The following is a 19,093-nucleotide window of genomic DNA, read 5'->3' on the forward strand; positions in this document are numbered from 1 at the left end:
TGAATTAGAAAAGCTTTTGGTGGTAGGAAGCTGAAGCATTTGTCTCCTCAAGAAAATATACTTTAACATTTAAAAAACCCCAAACCAAAATCTGTTGAGGGTACTGGCAGAGGTCTTGGTTAAAGCCCTCGTCCACCAAAGCAGTGATCTGAAGGTGAAAGGCTCATCTTTGTGATGCGCTTTACGTTTGTACATTTAGGCAGGAGTGGCCTAAGGACTTCTGAGAGACTCATAGCATGACATTTTTATTTTAGTAAAGACTGCTGAAGTCAGAGGTTATAAGTAAAAAAAATCTTGGGGCAAGGGCAGCTTCAAAATTGGGGTGGTTTGGGGTCTGCCCAGGCTGGAGCCCACAGCAGGTCTTGCCTTTGCCGGCCGTTGTGCTCTGCCGGGTACCGTAGCACAGGATGGAGTTACCAAGGAGGGCTAGATGGGAGAGGAAACCCACCCTCCTGCTTCCCACAGCTACGCCCTCTGCTCGGGCGCAGTCGGCTTCCTCTGGCACTGGGGATGTGTTCCAGTTTTATCGTATCTTCCTTGCTTTTAGGGTTCAGGCTAGCTCTTTCACATAATCATAGTGTGTAGATCAAAAAAAAATAGTTTGTTAGAACTAAAAAAAAAAAAGAGAAAATATGTTGAGGAAGGAAAAGAAAGCCCAGGCATAGCTTTCTGCTGCTTGTAGGAGGAGCTGGCTACAGGACAGACTGTCTTCTCATTGCTTCTCCATGCATGTCAGCGTGATATCTTTAATCTTGGTGATGTGTATCATTTAAGTAGACTGTTGGGTGCACTGGTGTGTGTCTGCTTCCTATATGTCCACCTGATTTACCTGACCTCTCCTTATTCTCTGCCTTGCCTTGTCATAATGAAACTACAACAGGTTTTAGGGTTTTTGGGGGAAACCCCATTTTCCTAGAGAGAATATAGAGGTTTGCTGGATTTTCAGAGAAAATATATGAGCTTTACTGACAGGACAACCGGCCGAGCAAGTTAGTGGTGGATTTGAGATGTTAGCTTTGTGGCTTTTGTCTACCAGAGCCTGAGCAGTATTTGATGTGCAGACATGTTTTCAGACATTTCTCATAGAGAAGGTGTTGGCAGGTCTGTTGTTAACACCCTTGCCTTTAGGCCAAACTATTGAAAATTCAAGTTCAGCTTGAATCTCATTTCAATGGCTTGGAAGGCTGCAATCTGATGGGCTGAAAAATCTCGTCCAACTCCAGCCCTTATTAGGAGCTTAATCTGAAGTGCAGCCAAAGCCAAATAAGGGGGAGGGCAAAAAAAGAAAGCAGTAAAATGGAACAAGAAATGTGCATCCAATTTACAGTATTCTTCTGCAAGCTTAGTTCAGCCCCCTGTATGCATTACGATGCAGTTTCTAATACGGGATCACATATGTTTTTTTTCCACGGCACCCCTGCCCTCGCTGCTCAGGGAGGGCAGTCGAGGTGGCCCAGTGAAGGATGGGGATGCGTGTGTGGGACCTCTGCCCTTGCACGGTGCAGGATTTGGAGGGAAGGGAGTGAGGCAAGTCATGGAAAAATAGCAAGGGTAAAGCAATGGTTAAGGAGACGGGATTCCTGCTCTGCTTCTGCCTCAGGGCTCGTGTATGGCGCTGGGTAAATTGCTTTTCATGCACAGTGAGGGACTTGATTTGCTGGGTCCCCAGGCTGAGGGTTGAGTTGCAGAAGTGCCGAGTGCTCCTGCTGCAGATGATCTCATGGGAAGTTGTATGTCAAACATTTAAAATGCCGCTCGGTGCTATTTATTTTTTAAAAAGGGAGCTGTAGGCTGATTCTGGAACTGGATGCCCAGAGCTTCTCTGTACCTCTTTTCTTCAGCTATAAACTGGAGGTGTTGTGAACGTAGTTCTCTAGGATTTTATGAAAATAAATTCATAATCGTTTGAGAAGTATCCCAGTCTGCAGTGGCAAGACGCCTTCATTTTTGCCTTGGAGCAGCACATGAAAAGTGTGAAGTGAAGAGGGCCGAGTGCTGTGCATGAACAACCAGTCGAAAACCAAAACTGAATAATTCCTCGCTTATTGAGCATCTTCTATTCTCCGTACTAACTGCGTCAGGACTGTAGGCACACGTGGTATGTGGCCACGCTGTAAAGACCCTACGCAAGTGGACCAGATCAAAGCCACAGAGAAAACTAATTTCCAGCACATCCTAGCTTTTCAGGGCTTGGCAACTGTAATATTTTCTTAATGCAGCCCTTCAGATGTAATATGGTATAAATTACAGGACTGGGCGAGTAAGAATTTGTGTGCAGAGGGTACAGGCATCGCTCTGTAGCAAACCTTACAGGGAGGAAGTCGAATGGCTTGATCCTGAAGGTGGTAATTTGTTTGCATTTCTGTCTTGTTCCAGAAAGTGGGAGGTTTTTGGATCATCCAGGAAGGACCTTGTGTGTAGTTTAGGCTGCTAACGCCAGATGTCTGCTTTTGGCTTATCTGAACGTGGGTTTCGTTTGATCTTTAGGTTGGACCACTGTTGTGTGTTGGAGCCTCGCTTGCAGAATAGCTCCTGTGTCCATCAAAGAAAGAGGTTGAGGAAGTTATTTTTTCTGTGGTTTTATGGAACTCTATACCATCGTCTGTCGCTAAGGAAGATGTGACGCACGATGGCTTTGCAACTATGCAGCTTGATGGAGAGGCGCATAGCTGCGGATGCTGTCACAGGGATGCTCCAGCAAGAGGTTTGTGAAGTCGAGAGGCAGCTAGCGTCCCTCTCCCCTCTCCAGTATCCTTTGGACTTTGTTCCAGCTTATCTCCTTCCCCTCAAAATGTGGATTGGGAGCTGCAAAGCCCTTTGCAGGAGGAGCAGCATGTTTCGTACCAGCCTGGCCAGAAAAGCCCCATCAGCTGTGCCGTCGGGAGGCAGGGCTGCGCTCAGCCTGCTCCTCCAGGGCTCTCTGCAAGGTTTCGAACACAGCTCGCTTAAATCAGCAGATGTTGTCAGGCATGCACAGGCAAAACCTTGCTCTAATTCACTAATTATAAAAATTCCTGGCAGAAGCTCCGTGTGAGTCAGCTACAAAAAAATTACTTAGGAAAAAAATAAGTTTATGGTATAAGGCTGACTTTAGCACACAAGAAGAAAGGAAGCTGGGGCTTTCTGTAAATCAAGTTGGTCATCCAGCTTTAGCCCACCGTGTCCTTGTCTGGAGAGAGCGGCGAGGGGAAAAGCAGAGTGGTGAAAGCCCAGGGGCTTGTCCCGCTCTGCCTGCAGCTCTCTCAAGCTGGTGGTGTGGCAGGGGGTGGATGGAGAGTTTCCTTTCCACCACCACAGGAGAGCCGGTGCCCAGCCCAGGAGCTGGCGTGGCTCTAGCTTGTGAATCAGGGCAAGGCAGCCCCTTCCCTGCCAGCCCTGAGGATGGGAGGGGGCTGCTCCTGCCTGCTCGGGGTTCATGTTTGCCTTTCACCTCGCTGCACACACCGACCGGCACGGGGAACCGAGGAAACCTTGGATCCGGACAGGTCTTGAATTATCTGCAAAGGGTGTTCGCAGCGCTGTCTCCTAGAGAAGCTGCCTTTTTTTTTTTCTTTGTAAACGTTGTATTTTATTTTATTTTTGTTACAAAGCCCACGTAAATAATTTCCCTTGGAATCTTTTGCAGGCGTCTGCTCTGAGTGTGTTTTGGCCTCACTGCCCAGTGCTGGTTTTGAATCCCAGTCCCAGTGGTGGGAAGTTTTTAGAATTAATGCCAGTTGTATTTTTTTAATGGAATCACAGTGTCCGCCTGTGGGTTTTAAACAAATATCCTTGGCTTTATGTTTTGCCTGCAAGTAGCCAGTATCCAAACGGTGTGTAGCCAACAACAGCGATTCGGCAAGGATGCAGCATTTCCCCTTTGTCAAAAATGACTCTGTATTTCTTTTTGTAACCTAGCATGCACCTTCCCAACCCTGCTGCTGTAGCTAGCTGTTCTGATCCACTGCAGCAGCAGGATACGTGCCTTTGCGTGGGGCTGTGGTGCAGGCTCCCAAGGGAGGTGTGTGGAAGCCCCATCAGTGAGTAATTTAAAATTGCACCTGGGGAATATGGAATAGGAAACAATCCTGCCTAGTGCCTCTGGGAATGGATGCGTCTTTACAAGGTTGACTTTTCAGCTGGGCAAAACGAATTTGCTTGCACTTAGCATGTACTTGCGTGGAATTTTCTGCCTCCCCTGGCTCCCTTTTCACTTTTGTACCTGGTTTTAAGATGTGGCTCCCAAAGCAGAAGATAATTTTTCAGGATGTAGCACCATCCTTTTGATCCCGACCTTCCCTTTATTTCCTTTCCAGGATGTCTTTTGTAATACAACCTCACTGTCCTTCCTCTGCTGCCGCTCTCCCTTGCCGACCTGCCGGTGCAGGTTTCTGGCAGGAAGGTGAGCATCTGTGCGCACTGCTCTACCGCCGAGGTGTGCCCCACGGATGCTGGCATCCCTCCCTTCGACGAAACACCGAGCGCAGCCTCTCCAAACTGCCCTGTCTTGCCCAGGAGCAGCTGGGAGCCAGGAGGGCTGTTTTCCCAGGAAAAAACAGCTTTGCTGGGGTGGGCAGCATGCTGTGGTCAGCCCCCTACAGCCACACGTGCGTGTTACAGTGAGTCTGTTGTTCAAGTGCTTCTCAGCGTTTCCAATACGAAAACTAGTTTTGGCAGCACTAAGTTGTCTGCTGCAAAGTCACTGTTGTTTGGGTTTGTGTTTTTTTTTTTAATACACTATTCTCCAAGGAGCTTTTAAGAACACGCAACTCCCCAGTGTCTCCAGTGCAGCAGTGATGACTGTAGCGCTCATCAGCTGTACTTTTTATAGCCCTTTTCCCTTTGGTCAGCAGTTTTTATAGTTCTTTTCCCTTTGATGTTGGTCACTGTCAGCAAAGAAGTTTGAAGCTGGTCTGATAGGTAATAGCTGATAGATAATGTAAAGTATTAGTAAAGAAATGAGAAGCGAGCAGAAGACCGTGCGGTGGTGGTACCAGCAGGAACATCCAGTGAAAGCAGTTGATTTTAGTGTTGAGGAAGGTCAGTATAAACATGCCTTTCACCTGGCATGGGAGAGGGAGGCAGAAATCCTGAAAACAGGTTTGTATCTGCATGAAGCTTCTGTACCTGAAGAGCCGTCTATATCCTAGAAGAGGCTTTTATTTATTCCTTGGAATCTGAAGTTTGGAGAGCATGTGTTGGCCATGCAAACTCTCAGCCTTGCCATAAATCTGTGTTTTGGCAGTGCTTGTCCAAATGCCATATTATCTAGATAGGAATAGATAGGGGATTAAAGCGGAATCCTTTGCTATTTATGGACTCCCTTGGGGAATACGTTGTAATATTCTTTTGAATCAACTAAAAGGTAACCACAACAACCCAATGCTGCACATGCTAAATCTTCCCTGTGGCCCTCCTGTAGAGGGAGAAGGGGGGATGCGGTGAGATATTTCAGCTTGCAGATCTGAAATAGCATTGTTCGGGCTTTAACGATCTGCCACCTGCTGATTCCCTGGGATTCAGAACAGAATGTGGGACACGTGCTTATTTTTTTTCACAAATGGGCTGGGTTTGGAGCTTTAAATCTCTCCTTTTGTAAGCAAGTGCAGACTTGGAAAGTATTAATTATTTTGTACTATCTGTAGAAGCATCTTTCTGTAGAAGTTAAGTCTTTCCCTCCCACTTCGTAACTGTCTTTACAAACTCAGGTCCTGCGTATCTGGGTATCCCTGTTGGCGCAGGAGTGGAGGAGCAGGCTGGGTGCCAGCGTGCCAGACGGTGTCTGGAAGCGTTCAGCGGAGCTGCTGGCTCAGACCATCCTGATGCCCTTCAGCAAACTGAGCAGCAAGAACTTATCCAAGAAGGGCTTTTCTCCTCTTTTTGAAATTGCTAGTAATCCAAAGTGCCGTGTATGTGTGCACAGAGTTTAACCTTCCGGTCTCCAGCTCTGCCCAGTGGAGAGAGGAGGTCCTCAGCCCTCCTGGAGAAAACACAGAAGTCCCAGTCCAGCTGTGTTTGAGTTTTATGCTGCTGTACGTTGGGGCACTGTAGAAGGGTCTGTGCAGGTGGACCTCTTCCCTCAGCTGCGTCCTGGCGAGCAGTACCACCAAGAACTGGGCACCTGGACCCTCAAACACCCCTTCGTTTGCCCACCGCCTTGCAAAACCACGTGCATGGTTTATAATGTGCAGAGCAAATACTATGAACTTCATAAATTGAAGACAATCAAAGTTTTTGTGTAGGGGTGCAGCTTTACAGACCAGCTGTCTCCAGTTTGGTTTCTCCGGGCTTGGGAATTTACTGGGTTTGGGTGTTTATTCCAGCTGCCCAGCCCCAAGCAGCCCCTGGGGCGTGCATCTGCAAGGGGGCCAGGGCGTGCTTCTTCCCCGCTTCGTGGTGGGGGAGAGTAACGCAAAGACTATGAAATGTCGGTTTCTCTTACAAAACTCACTTGCTTTTTATTCAGGAGCAGCAGGTTTGTTCTTGGGGGGAGGAGCACACCTCGCTTCCCCCATCACCTTCGTGCAGGGCTTAATGCAGCCTGTTTTTGTACGTGCTCGCTGAGAAACAGCAAAAATCAGGAGCAAGTGCAGGACCAGCGCTTTCTTTCTCCTTTACCTGCCTGTTTAATTGGATAGTATGCATGGCCTTGCCTTGCTGTTTACCTTAGGGTTTGTTATTACAAAGAAGATGGATTTTTCCTGGCTCTTGCGCGAGCAGTATGTAAACCAACATGATGCAGTATGCGGTCAGCGCGTGTCCTGCCACGGCCTGGGAACTCGGGCTGTTCTTCGGTGCGCCCCATTGACATCAACTTGTTGCTCGGTGTCTGCGTTGCACCTCTGCGACTGGGAAGCACGTCTCTTCTCATGCTTGCAGGCACTTGCGCTGCTCACCAACACACAGGGACTAGTTTCAGATTGCTTTTTCTGGAAATAGGGGCATTTGGGAGAAGAGATACTTTTGAGGTATCTCTATCTTCACCTCTGGACCTGGTGAATTCTTGGAAACCATGGGGAGGGAGTCTGAGCCCTTATTTCCCACCTAGGGAATTGGGTTTTTTTTTTCCCCCGTGCCTCATAATTCCTGGGTGATTTCTGTAATTTATCAATGCTAGCTTGTCAGCAGAGACTTGGAATAAAAAGCTTTGTAGTGTGCTGCTTAGCTGGCTGTATAAACATGAAAGTACCAGGTTTTTTAACTAGCTTGCTCACATGGCTTTCCTCTGCAAAGGTTTAGCCAAAACACTCCGCTAGATAAAAGGGATGCTGAGAAAGTCCAGGTCAGCCGGAGATTGTCTGAGAAGGGGTATAACATTGATCTTTGTTTAGTTTTACTTTTATTTCTTGTAACTTCTCAGTAAGAGCAGGGAACGAGGATAAATTGTTTTCATCTCTTGGTGGTCAAAGATTAAGATGGATGAGGCAGTGGGCTGCCTGGAAGAAGCTGTTAAGTAAGAGCCTGGCTGTGTCCCCCCTCTCTTGCATCTTGGATTAAGTTGGCTTCATGCTTCCCAGGCGCCCTTCCCCACGCTCCGCCTTAAATATCTGGTGAGTGATTGCCTTGAGTTTTCTGAGCTCTTTGAACTAGAATAAATGAGAAGGGCTCTGGGGATGAGGCCTCTCATCGGTCGCTTGCCTTTCACCTCGGAGGGCAGGGGTTTGCATCAGGTGTGGCATTAAATGCACAGGGTTTGGTGCCCCTTGGGTCACGTCCTGCCTGAGCTGCTGGGTGTTTGCTGTAGCTGGCGCAGATCCGAGCATTGTCTCATAGAGTTTAAGAGTAAAGAAAGGGAGAAGGGGGCTTTGGGTAAGAGGCAGCGCAGTGTTTGGGTTCAGGCTCTGGGATTTCAGGGTCTTCGTTTGCCATTCTTTGTGCAAGTTTTCACAGAACAGGAATATATCTCATCTGCATCCCCAATTCAAATCAGCAGGGAGAAGTTTCCAGGAAACTTTGGGCTATATTCATCCCGTTTTGGGAGGGCGCAGGAGGGGTGTACCATTGGGAAGTGGGATTTTCGGGCTGGCATCTGTGGGAGCAAAGGCCCTGCGTTCATGGTGGAGGGTGTACCGCAGCATCATTGCGCTTTAGGTATTTAGTGAATTCTGTTTGTAAAAGTGGAGTCAGTTCATAACCAAAAGTGCCTGCGGGGTTGAAAATGCAAGACCCTTGGATAGGGGAAACAGTTGTGTCGGAGCCCCAATATTTTGCCCCGTTTGAGGTAGGGCAGAGGGTGTTGCTGTTTGGCACCCGTGCGTGGTGTAATTAGGACTCGCTTTACATGGGAGATGTGAAGCTGCTGTGCTGGGGCAGAGTGGGAGCGGGGCTGGCTCTGCTCTGCCCTGTAGCAGCTCCTACCCCTGCTCCGGGGCAGCCCTGCCTTGGCAAGCCCTCCCGCTCCTGCCTCTCTGGTCAGCCTCTCGTGGATGATTGAGAGGCTCCTGGCGCCCGTGTCCTTGCGCAATGCTCTCTTAATGTTGTATTTTTTTAATGACCGTCTGAAGAAGATGCTGGCTGGATCTGGGTGCAGGCGGGGATTGTCGGTCCCTTGTGTTCTGCTTTGCACGCTCAGGCAGCGATGGGGAAGGAGCGTCGGAGAAATGCTCATCTTTGCACCTGACAAATGGGGCTCCCTGGGGTGCTGCAATAGCTGGACTTGAGTTCTGCAGCACCAAGAGAATTCCCTACAGAAACACGTCACTGCTATTTGCTGCTGCTGCTGGAATAGCCCCTGGCTGGCATCCTTCGTAGTGTCACTAAGAGCTTTTTACTCTCTTGGCTCTTTACCCCGAGCCAAAAGCTTTGGGGTGGGGAGGAGCTGGTGGGTGCAGGCAGGTCGGGCAGAACGCTGGGCACTGGCCCTCCTGTGCGTGGCAGGGCGGCTGCCTTCCTGCCTTTCCTGCCCTTTGATGTGCTGAGGGGTATATAATGAGCATCTGCCCTTTAAGAGAAAACAGATTTGAGTTACAAAGTTGAAAAAAGAGGGAGCAATTTTGCTTAATCATTTTCACACAGATCCATAGGCGTTTCTGTAAGAGCGAGCAGCATCTGGTTCAAGGGCAGCCTTGGCTGCTTTAAGCTCTCCTGCAGCTTCTGCAGTGTCAGGCAGAGATTGATGTTCCAGATGCTGTTCCCAGCAGTAGGATCAATGACGTGCTTATTCAGACTTTTCATTTTTTAAAGAGGAAAAAAAGAGTAGATTGTACTTCTTAAGATCATCTGAAGTATCAAGTATCTGTGAGCCCCCCCCCGAGTAGGGCGCTGCAAATTATTTCCCTATTTATGAACACCACTCAGAAAGCAGAAGGAAGTGAGCTGCCTGCCTTGGTACTGTGGTATTCACCCATTCCCTCCCTCCAGCTTCTGGTCACTGCAAGAAATACGGGATTTTTTATTCCAAACACAAAGCATTCATTTCAAGGAGAAAGGACTTAAATGCGGTAATGCCCCTGTGCCCTGCAAGCTGCACAGGCTGTCCTGGCGTGCGCTTTCTGTGCGTCTCCAAACTTGTTTGTGTATGTGGGAAAATTACTGAGCGACAAGGAAAGTGCTGGAAAGCTTTGGGGATTTGATTTAGATCTGATGAAAATGCAAGGCTGCTGCCTGGTCGGCTTGTCAAGGTGGCTGCGAAAATGGCTGCTGTGGGTTTGCCGCTGTGGTTTGCCAAAACCACACTTGTTATTTACCCATTTCCATCTATAGGGGCGTCAATACTACCCGCCTCCGAGAGCCTCGTGGTGGTCGGTGTGTTGTTTTGGAGGTGGAGAGGCCCTGGGAGAGAACGATGTCGCTTGCCAAAGTCCCTGGATTTGCAAGGGCTCTCCCTGTGTCACCACAGCGAGTCCCATGGGAATGAGAGTCCTTAACCACTGCACCAGCTCTCTTATCCGCTGCCTTGGCTGATGAGCTTTAATTACCGAGATCACAACTGCTGTGTTTTCCTTGGGATGCTACAGCTACGTTTGGCTCCTGGCATATCCTTCGGCTGTCCTGGAATGAGAGTTTCTGATGGCGATCCCTAAAAGCCACTCACCAAGAGAAGCAACAGCATCTTGTCCATCTCAGGAAGAGTTTGGCTCGCTGCTGGGATGGACCCTGAAGCCCACGCTTGGCTTTCAGCGGCATGAGCATGCGGCATCCGAGCAGACCTGCTGTCTTGGCCAGGGTAGATGTTGCAGGTTAATTTTTGCCTGTTGGGGGTCTGCACGCTGCATGAGATACAGAAAAAAATTCCACAAAGCAAACTGGAATTAAGCTGCAGGTTTTGTTCTTATTAGTGTAAAATCATGAAATCTGGTGTTTCTGATGTCTGTAAGGAGAGAAGGAGAATTAACTCCTGGAGAATGTAACCGGAGGATACTTAAAAGGCAAATTGTTCACATACTTCCTTTAAAATTTGCATGAGTGTAGTAAAAGGTCATCGTAACTGCAGAATCTCCTCCTCAGATCCTCGCCTGCCGGTGGCTGGTTGCAAGAGCCTGTTGCTAAGTGTTCCTGGAAACGGAATAAAGATGAAGCAAGATAATTGAACAAGAAGGGGGGGAGTGGTGGGGGGGAAAGCTTGGAGCTCGCAGCCGAACTGCAAGGCTGCCAAACGAGATGAGTATGTTGGAGTTTGACTCGGTGGCTGCATTTAATCAGTTCTGACCCAGGGGTGGGGAAAGGGTGGCTGAGCCTGAAACTTTGTGGAAGATCCTTGGAAAAAGCCGCTTGGACGCAAGCGGATGATTTGCTTGCGTTTCCCATGGCTCGTCCAACTCCACACACGTTGCTTCCTAGCACTGAGGCTGGAGCGGGGATGGGAAGGCAGACTGTGCTCCCACGGCGCTTTGTGCTCTTTTCTTGGATAAAATCTCTGTTCCTGCAGCGTGCATTTTGTTAGCCTGGGATCTTTTTTCTGGACGGTCAGTAATCACAGAAAGCAAAAGGATAAAACAAGAACGCAAACAAACAAATCCAGATCTTGACTAAGGCAGAAAGCCTTCAACTCAGGATGACTTGAGGGGTATTTTCTGCCCGTCTCAGGTCAGGCTCCCCTCTGAGGAAACAACTGATGGTTGTTTCCTATGTTGCAGAATCGAATAAACCCCTGATGCAGCTCCTTTTTATGGCTGAAAAGACAAGGAAGCAAAACTTTCTCCTTAACTTTGGTCTTTCTCTAGTTGAAGCCCTTGTAAAAACAGCAGACTTTCTCCGTCTCCATGGATTGATTTCCTGGAAACAGTTTTAATAACTGTTTCTGGAGTGATTTTTATCATCCCAGAGCATTTTACAAACTCTGAATATAGTAACAGCTGAAATACAGCCCCATCTGAGGAAGGTCGCTGCCAGTGCACAGCAGTCTTTGGCGTTTGATAAAAGAACACACGATCAGTTCTTCTTTTTGCACAGAATCTCCCTTATTCCCACCAAAAAGATGAGGTCGCACTCCCGCCGTCCAGCCCTCTGCGTCACCTCCTGGTTTGCCGTCGACTCGGAAGCCCCTGTGGCAGAGCAGGCGCCGAGCATCCTCGCCTCACTGAAGCCTGCGATTTCCAAGCCTCCCCCTCCAACTGGGGCTGGCTGTCAGCAGAGGGAATTAATATGCTGCGTCTTATCTGACATTTTGGACGCCCCGGTGGGATTTGCGTTGTCATCGGTTCCTGGCAGCAGCCTTGCCGCGGCTGCCTTCGTGCAGTGCTCAGGGTGGTGGAAGGGACACTGTGCCCGAGGCTCGCTCGCACCAGGGGTCAGTCCTGCCTTCCCGGTGCCGTATTTCATCCATGTGCTGACTCATGGGCTCTCGCCCCTTTGAGAAACTATTTATTTTATGACTTGTGTCAGTCAAGTCAGGATGTAGCTGGAGCTTTTGACCTTGCTACTGATTTATCACCATCCCTGTTCATCTTTTTAATTGGCTCGGCAGTTGCAAGACATGCCGATCAAGCCTTAAAATAAAAAAGAGGGAGCCCCAGCCTGCTGTCTCATTCCTCCCCGGTCGATGGCTCTGGAGCCAGGGGCCTCTTGCGTCTCGGTGCTGGGTTTCACAGGACGGATCGGGTTCCCTCGCTTGCCCTGCACCTGGCCCACCATGTGTGTGTGTCGCAAACCCCACATCCCCTTGGCCCTGTCTGCCTGGCCCCCTCCAGGCTTGCCCGGCACTGGTTATCCTTCCCCATCCAAGCAGCTGGAAATGGCTTTTGCAAGCGCCTCCCTGCTCTGCCTCCATGCCCGGCTCAAACCACGTCTCTGCTCTTTCCCCTGGCCCTCCCCATTTCCCTGTCCCTCTGCCTTCTCACAGCTAATGCCACCAGCTTTGCTGGAGCACAGCTCGATGGGAAAGCCCCTCTGCAAAAGAGCAGTTGGGTGGGGAAGCGGGTTCTCCAGCCTCCCGCCTGCTGGCTTGTGCTGCCGTTGAGATGTTGGTGCACCTGAGCTGCCGTCAGCTTTGTTCTGCTCCGGTTTTTAATGTGTGCAGGTGATTATTGCAAATGCGGGACTTGCAGTGGCGTTCTCCTGTGTAGACATCAGTGGCTCGGTGTCAAGCAGGTTTATGCTCCCAGCCTGCAGCCTTTCTGCAGAGGGGGTGAGTGACGGTCTGGGGAGCAGGAGCAAGAGAAGTGCTCGGCAGGAGAGCGTTTTCCAGGCAGCCTGACCTGTTACATCCGTCCTGCCTGTGTCACGAGTCAGTCTGATGGTGTTCCCTGCAGGGCACCCAGTGCCAGCTCAGGCCACCGTGACTCTGGGGCTCAGTCGTGCTTGTGAAGTGTGTTAAGAGGACACAGAGGCCCTGAGAGCGCATCGTCATCAGTGGTTTAGCCCAGAGCAGTTTCGGCAGCAGGATGTTTGCGCAGGATGGACTTTAATGGCTCCAGAGGAGAAGTCTCCTGCGAGCGCCGCGGCTGTGCTGGATTGGCGTGGGCTGTGGGACCCCCTTCCACCTCAAGAGCCAAGCAGGAGTGGGATAACTCCAAGCTGTCTCTGGCAGGGATTGCTCTTTCTAGCTGGAGCTTGAGAGCACCTGGGTCTGGTTAGCTCCTGGCCTATTTTGACCTGAGTGCAGTTACGGAGTGAATCCCTCGAGCTGTGCCGCCCTTCCGAGCTGCAAGCAGAGCCCGTTGCCTGTCTTGCATGCAAAGCCCCGACAGCGTGGGCTGTGAGCAGGCGCCGGGGCTGTGGTTATGGCCTTTTTAGCTCTGCAGCTGTGTAACCTTTGCATGAAAATCCTCCTTGGGTTGCAAACCAGGAGTGCTGCCAGACTGAGATTCAACGCCGTCAGCTCTGAGACGCTGAGATGGATGCGGCTGTAGGGAGGGCCAGACCAACCAGTGCACCCTCTCCTGAGATCAACTGGCGGAAAGTAGTTGCTTTTAAATAGTCTGAGTGTTTGCAGTGATGCAAGTGCTGTGCTGAGTGGAGGTTTTTGTAATGAAGTGTCAGCAGTGATGCTATGGATGAGCTATTGCATTTCAAAAGATGCTGTGTAATGAGCAGATTTCCCATTCAGTGGGTGCATCAGCAGCAGTGGGCACAAGAGGGTATTTGCAGATGTCTTGGTAGTTTTACAAGGGTCTCCCATGTTGCCGGTCTGGGGGATGTCCTGGTGCTGGCGCGTCCTGGGGAAGTCACTGCTGGCGAGGCTCCCGGCGCTGCGGGGTCCTGAAGCCCTCACTCCCCTGGGTGCGTTACAGTGCTAACAAATACTCTTACTGTTTTCCAGCATTTTGTTGGTCTGATTGTGTAAGGTTCCCTTTCGGATTAACTGCTGAAAACAAAACAGAAACCACACCAATACCTCATTGTGTGCCTTAAACAAAAAAATAAAAAAATTCCCAATTTCCCTACAGATTTAAAAGGCTTTTGTGTTTGGTGGGAACTCTGTCTAAACTCGGGGCTTTTCAGAAGTGTTTGCTTCTTAATGATCCGGGATTGCAAGGCATTTGACCTCGAGATTACCACCAGCACTTGATGCCGGCTGCCTTCGAGCGAACGGTAGCAGCAAAAGCAAAGGCGGTGGGTAGGAAACCAAGGCTGTAATGTGCGGCGGTTCTGGCAGCCGTCCCGCTTCCAGTGACAGATGAGACTGGGGACCAAGAGAGACCCTGAACTTTGATTCAACATCCCAGACTGCCACCCCACCCCTCGCCTTTCCTATAAACAGATGGAAAAATATCCCTTCCCCATAGAGAGAGAAAAATTATTATTTTTTCTTATTACCTTTGTGTTTACATAGCTGTTTCTTACTCAGTGCTAGTCATTTGGGGGCGTAATTTATAGGGGCCATGTATGATACACTTCTACATGTGTCTTAAATTTTTCCCACAAACACTTTAACTCCCTCCGTCCTCACTGCTTTTTATGTGTTTGTCTTGCTGTCTTACCTACCTACCAGGAAAGCGTGAAAAAATGCCAGTGAAAACAGGTAACAGAATGTGGGTTCCAAGGTGCTGGCAGACCCCCTGGGTTCTGCGCCCATCTTTGTGCAAGCCCTGTGCCCCCATTCTCCTGGGGGTAAAGGGAGAGTGCTTGGCCCAAAGCAGAACTGCAGGGAGAAAAATTGTTTATGAAATATCTTGAGATGCTCACATGCAAGCCTCCTTTTAAGAGGTAAAGCAAGGCATGCACATGGAGGAAAAAAAACCATTTCTTGGAAGTGCACGGAGGTATATTTTCTAGTCCTGGGTACGATGCTGCATCCTTAAATTCTGCATCATCTTTGGGCTGTTCAATAATTCAAGGAACACCTGGAAAAAAAGAGGTTTATAAAAGGCATCCTCGTAGTGTTGATAGACCAGCCTGCCTGTAGCATCCTCCCTGCATGATTTGCTGTCTGCGTTGTTATCTGTATGTTTAGACAAATGCTACTTCGCCCTGATCCTGGGATCAAATCAAGCTTCCAGCCCAGCACCGCTTTGAACCTTGCACATATAAAACAACCAGGCCACCTCGTGTGTCGGCTCTGGGCCCTGGGGCTTTGCTCTCCATAGATCATGTTAACCGCTCTTCAGTTCCGCTCAAATTAAATGTTTTCCTATCAGATGTGGGCTGCGGAGGATCCAGCCTGTCAGCCTGCATGCGCGTCAGGAGGAGAGGAGGCAGCTTGTGCTTTGAGCCGGGCACGTGCGCCAGCCATATGCTGCTTTGCCCTCAAACAAAATGCTCAGCTCGCAGTCGGTTGGACGGCTTAGCCTGGGAAATTGCAGAGCAACGGTGCTGGTGCTGGGCAACCAGGGCGATAAGAAGGAGAAAACGGGAGGAGGTGAGGGGGCCAGGACGTGAGGTTGGGCTGGCCCGGGTCCCTCACCCCAGGGCTTTGGCTGCGGAGCTCCTTGGGGGAACAAAGAGCAGCCCTCCACTGGTGGCCGCCTTGCCAGAAAACCCCACGGAGAGCATTTCCTTCTACTTCGGCTCCAAAGCTTTCACCGTTGTGTTTCATGGCTGGGAAGAACAAAAGCCCGGGGCTGCAAGCTGGCTCCTGCCAGGGTCTCCCCTGCTCCCCCCCGCTGGCTTCGGGGAGATGCAGGCGGCCTCAAGCCAGACCATGCTGTGCTGGTCTCCCACCATGGAGCCAGAGCAAGGAGAGGGTGGAGGTGACAAGCAGGACTTTTGATTTGATTTGTTTATTTTTTGCTCGCACCGAGTCATATTGCTGGAACGTGACTGGCAGGGGGAGCATCCGCAGCAGGCGCTGCCGGGCCAAGTGCTGGGGGAAACTGGTCCTAAGGTTGGTTTTAACTGGGCTTTCTCCCACTGTAGCAGCGTGGGGGCAGAGGGGAACGATGACACAGTAGTCTGGCTGCCCACTGGTCCGTGTGTGCCAGCAGCCCCGGTGCCCTGTGCTGTCAGTCTCAGCCGTTCACATCAATCTTGTTTATTGCAATTCCAAATTCTCCCTTCTCAGCTCATTAATGTTCTTGGAGCAGACGTCTCTCTCAATATTGTATTTTGTAATTAGATTTTGATTTGCTTTCAGAGAGAAACAGCAGCACAATAGACATTAATTTACCCCAAGCCTCGCTCAGTCTTCCTCTGTGACGCAAGGTCAGACCTTGGCGTGCACCATCTGCCCTCGATGCCTCCCCCACTATTCGGCTGTGTGTCGTTCCCGCACTGCATCCCCTTTCATTTAAGGGGGTTCCCTTATGCACGAAGGGAAGGGAGCGGCAAGGGAGGGCTGGAAGAGGAGCCTTCGCTCAAGCTGAGCTTGAATCACAGGGACAGGCGTGACCTGGATTTAAATCGACAGGGTGAGGGAGCAGCCTGTTCTGCATCCCCATGCCTGCTGTCTGCAGAGCCTGGGTGGCCCCTGGTGCTTGTAAACCCTTTAAGGCACGATGTAAAAGCTGCAATTTAACATTGCGAGCGAGCGAGGACAGAGAGGTCCCACGCAGCGCCAGACTGTGGGAGCGGAGCGGTGGGGATGGCTGTGGCTGTCTCTCCTGCCCGGAGCCAGTCTGCGCAGCAGAGCTGGGAAATGGGCTCTGCCGGTCCCCATGGCCCTGGACCAAGGCGCTTTTCCACCTGAGTGCTGCTTGTGAGTTCCTCAGACAGACTTCATGTTTCAGCCTATGGCTCTGGAACAAGAGACTGGCAAGAGCCAAGCTCATGTCTGTAATGGAAACCGTGCTGCGCTCTCGCATGGGCACTCACGGGGCTGCTGGAAAGCGGGGTCTTTCCAACACCTCACCAGAGGAATTGCCCAGACCCTGGGGGTGTTGCCAAGGGTGGATTTTTAGAAGAAAAGTGGCTTTGCATTTCATTTAGCAGAAAGCAGCAGCCGTCCACATTGGGAACATGTTCATTATTACTGAGGGATCTGCTTTTGAGTTTTTAAACCAGCTTTGTCTGGCTGTCGCTGGTCAGGGTGGAAGCGTGGGCTGCAAGATAAGCAGAGACAGTGTCTGCCCTGCTGCTGGCATGGGCAGGTGCCTCTGAAACCTCCATGTCTCCCGGGTGGAGGCAGCTCCATATCCTACGGAGGATGGAAGCGTGAGAGCTTTTACGGTCCAGGTTCACACAACAGCGGAGAAATGCAGTCCCCAACAAGGGCGGGAGGACCACTTTCTCACCGGCCAGGGCTCATTTCACTACAAGCAGTTGTGCTTTATCTTTGCCAGCATTAACCGCTGCAGCTCAGGATTTATGTTAGTAAGTGAATGTGACCAAGGGCTGATAAATCAATCAGCACAACCAAAAATAGCACCCAGCAGCTGTTGGAAGTAGGGGATCCCTTCCCCACCAGTACCCCCAGAGCAGGAGAGGATTTAATCTACCCCGGCTGGGTGCCAGCCCTGCGCAGAAACAGCCGTGGGCTGCTGGGGAGACCTCTCGTCTGACACCTTTATCTGGAAAAATTACTGCGGCTGCCTGCAAACTTCTCTCCAACGTGCCTCTCGGCCAGGCATTTCCCAGTCACTAGGGTGGGGGAAATAACCGAGCCAGCCGCCGGTGCGGAGAGCGGCTTTGTGACCGATGCTGCATGCTGCTGCATCGCCTGACGTCTTGGGATCGCCTCAGACCTCAAGTAATAAGCGATCATTTTAAAGCCTTTCATGGCCAGTCGTGGATGGAGTCACAGAGGGAGCCCAGGGCGGTGGTTTCCTGGTCCTCCAGGACAGCATGGTGATGCTCTGCATAGGGATAAGGTTACCGGAAGAATCTGGTGAGACTGTTTTTTCCACTGGACTGCTGTACTTAACCACCTGCACAGGAGTTAGAGAGGTTTCTGTGAAGCTGATCAGCCTGTACAGCATCTTGCGAGGGGGTGTATTTTCTCGCTCCTTCTCCAGCGGCCATCCTGGGGTGAGTATTGAGTTTAGCAGGCGTGCAGCCTGAACCAGGAGCGAAGGGCGCTCTGTGAGGATCAGCTGCTTTCGGGCTGAATAGTCTGTAGATTATTTCCACATCTGTGTTAGCTTTGGCTTGATCCCACAGATTTGCAACAGCTGTTGGGAAGCGGAGCAGAGATCCCCTCTTTAAATGGATGATCAAATCCTCAGAGTGTGGAGTATGTTATTTCTATGTCATCCTCTTCACGGCAGGAAAAACAGCTTTTAAAAGTTGCTGAGGCAGCACTCTGCCCTGCTGCCTGAGCTATCATCCCATCATCCTGCGGTTTCAGAGCAAGTCATAATTTGCTTTCCGCATCCCACACCCAGCCCGACACGGGATCCTTTGCGAGGTGCGTGGTTGGGCAGGTACTTGTAGAAGGGATGCCTTTTATCTTCTGAGCTCCCCTTCCTGCCTGGACCACAACCAGCGGGCATATGCCAAGCAGGACCGAGGAGGAGCTCGTCTCCTTTCCAGTCCCTGCGCATGTGCAAACTCTTGGCATTTTACCCTGAGGAAAACTATACAGTGCAACAGTTTGCCACAAGACGGGTTAGGTCATCCTGGTGTTCAGAGGCTTTAGGTGGAGATCAGATGTCTTTGCTGGAAGCTGCAGCTGTGAAATAGTGGTGTGGGAATCCTATAGTGAGCTATCTTATCCAAAAAGCCCAGCTAAAATGAGCCAGGCCTATTTCCTATCAAGGTTCTGCTCTTTCAGGTCGGACCTGCAGTAAAAGGAGCCATCAGGCTTCCTTCAGAAGTGTCTGACAGGCTTTGGAAAGCTGAGCCTGGCTGAAGGGGGCCAGGGCGGTGGGAATGGTGGTAGACCCTGGCACTCGTCCTGCAGTGCATGTGTTTCTCATTCCCCATCAGCTTTCCTAGCGCACAGGAGAATCATCAAACCAAACTGCTCCCACTTTAAAGAGCACATTCGTGTACTTTCCAGTACAGACAGTGAAATCAGTATGGTTAGTGCGTCAAGACCACTAATTTGCAATTCAAGCCTTTTATAACCGGGCTTAAAATGGCAACGCAGTTCCAGTCTTCTTAACGTGCAATTGTGTTTGTTCATCCGTGTCGTATGATGGGTTTCAATGATGACCCAGGTAGCAAATATGTTTGTGCTGGTTTTCACTGGGATAGAGTTAATTCTTTTCACAGTAGCTAATATGGGGCTGTGTTTTGGATTTGTGCTGGAAACAGTGCTGATAACACAGGGATGTTTTAGTTACTGCTGAGCAGTGCTGACACAGAGTCAAGGCCTTTCCTGCTCCTCACCCCACCCCACCAGCGAGCAGGCTGGGGG

General features: G+C 50.4%; 2 protein-coding genes across 2 annotated transcripts in view; one reads left to right on the plus strand and one right to left on the minus strand.

Moving 5' to 3' along the window:
* The window catches only part of LOC103898126 (multidrug and toxin extrusion protein 2), a 45,032-nt gene extending 33,545 nt beyond the window's left edge, over positions 1–11,487 (minus strand). The window contains exon 1 of the mRNA XM_019471775.1: positions 11,389–11,487. Coding sequence (XP_019327320.1) covers positions 11,389–11,487 — 99 coding nt within the window. The remainder of the gene's footprint in view (positions 1–11,388) is intronic.
* A 2,066-nt stretch (positions 11,488–13,553) lies between these two features.
* NXN (nucleoredoxin) overlaps positions 13,554–19,093 on the plus strand; it is a 27,330-nt gene continuing 21,790 nt past the window's right edge. The window contains exons 1-2 of the mRNA XM_019471776.1: positions 13,554–13,638; positions 17,669–17,760. Of these exons, the coding sequence (XP_019327321.1) occupies positions 13,554–13,638; positions 17,669–17,760 (177 nt within the window). The remainder of the gene's footprint in view (positions 13,639–17,668; positions 17,761–19,093) is intronic.

The sequence above is a fragment of the Aptenodytes forsteri genome, unplaced genomic scaffold, assembly GCF_000699145.1.
Source record: "Aptenodytes forsteri isolate BGI_AS27 unplaced genomic scaffold, ASM69914v1 Scaffold66, whole genome shotgun sequence".
Lineage (NCBI taxonomy): Eukaryota > Metazoa > Chordata > Aves > Sphenisciformes > Spheniscidae > Aptenodytes > Aptenodytes forsteri.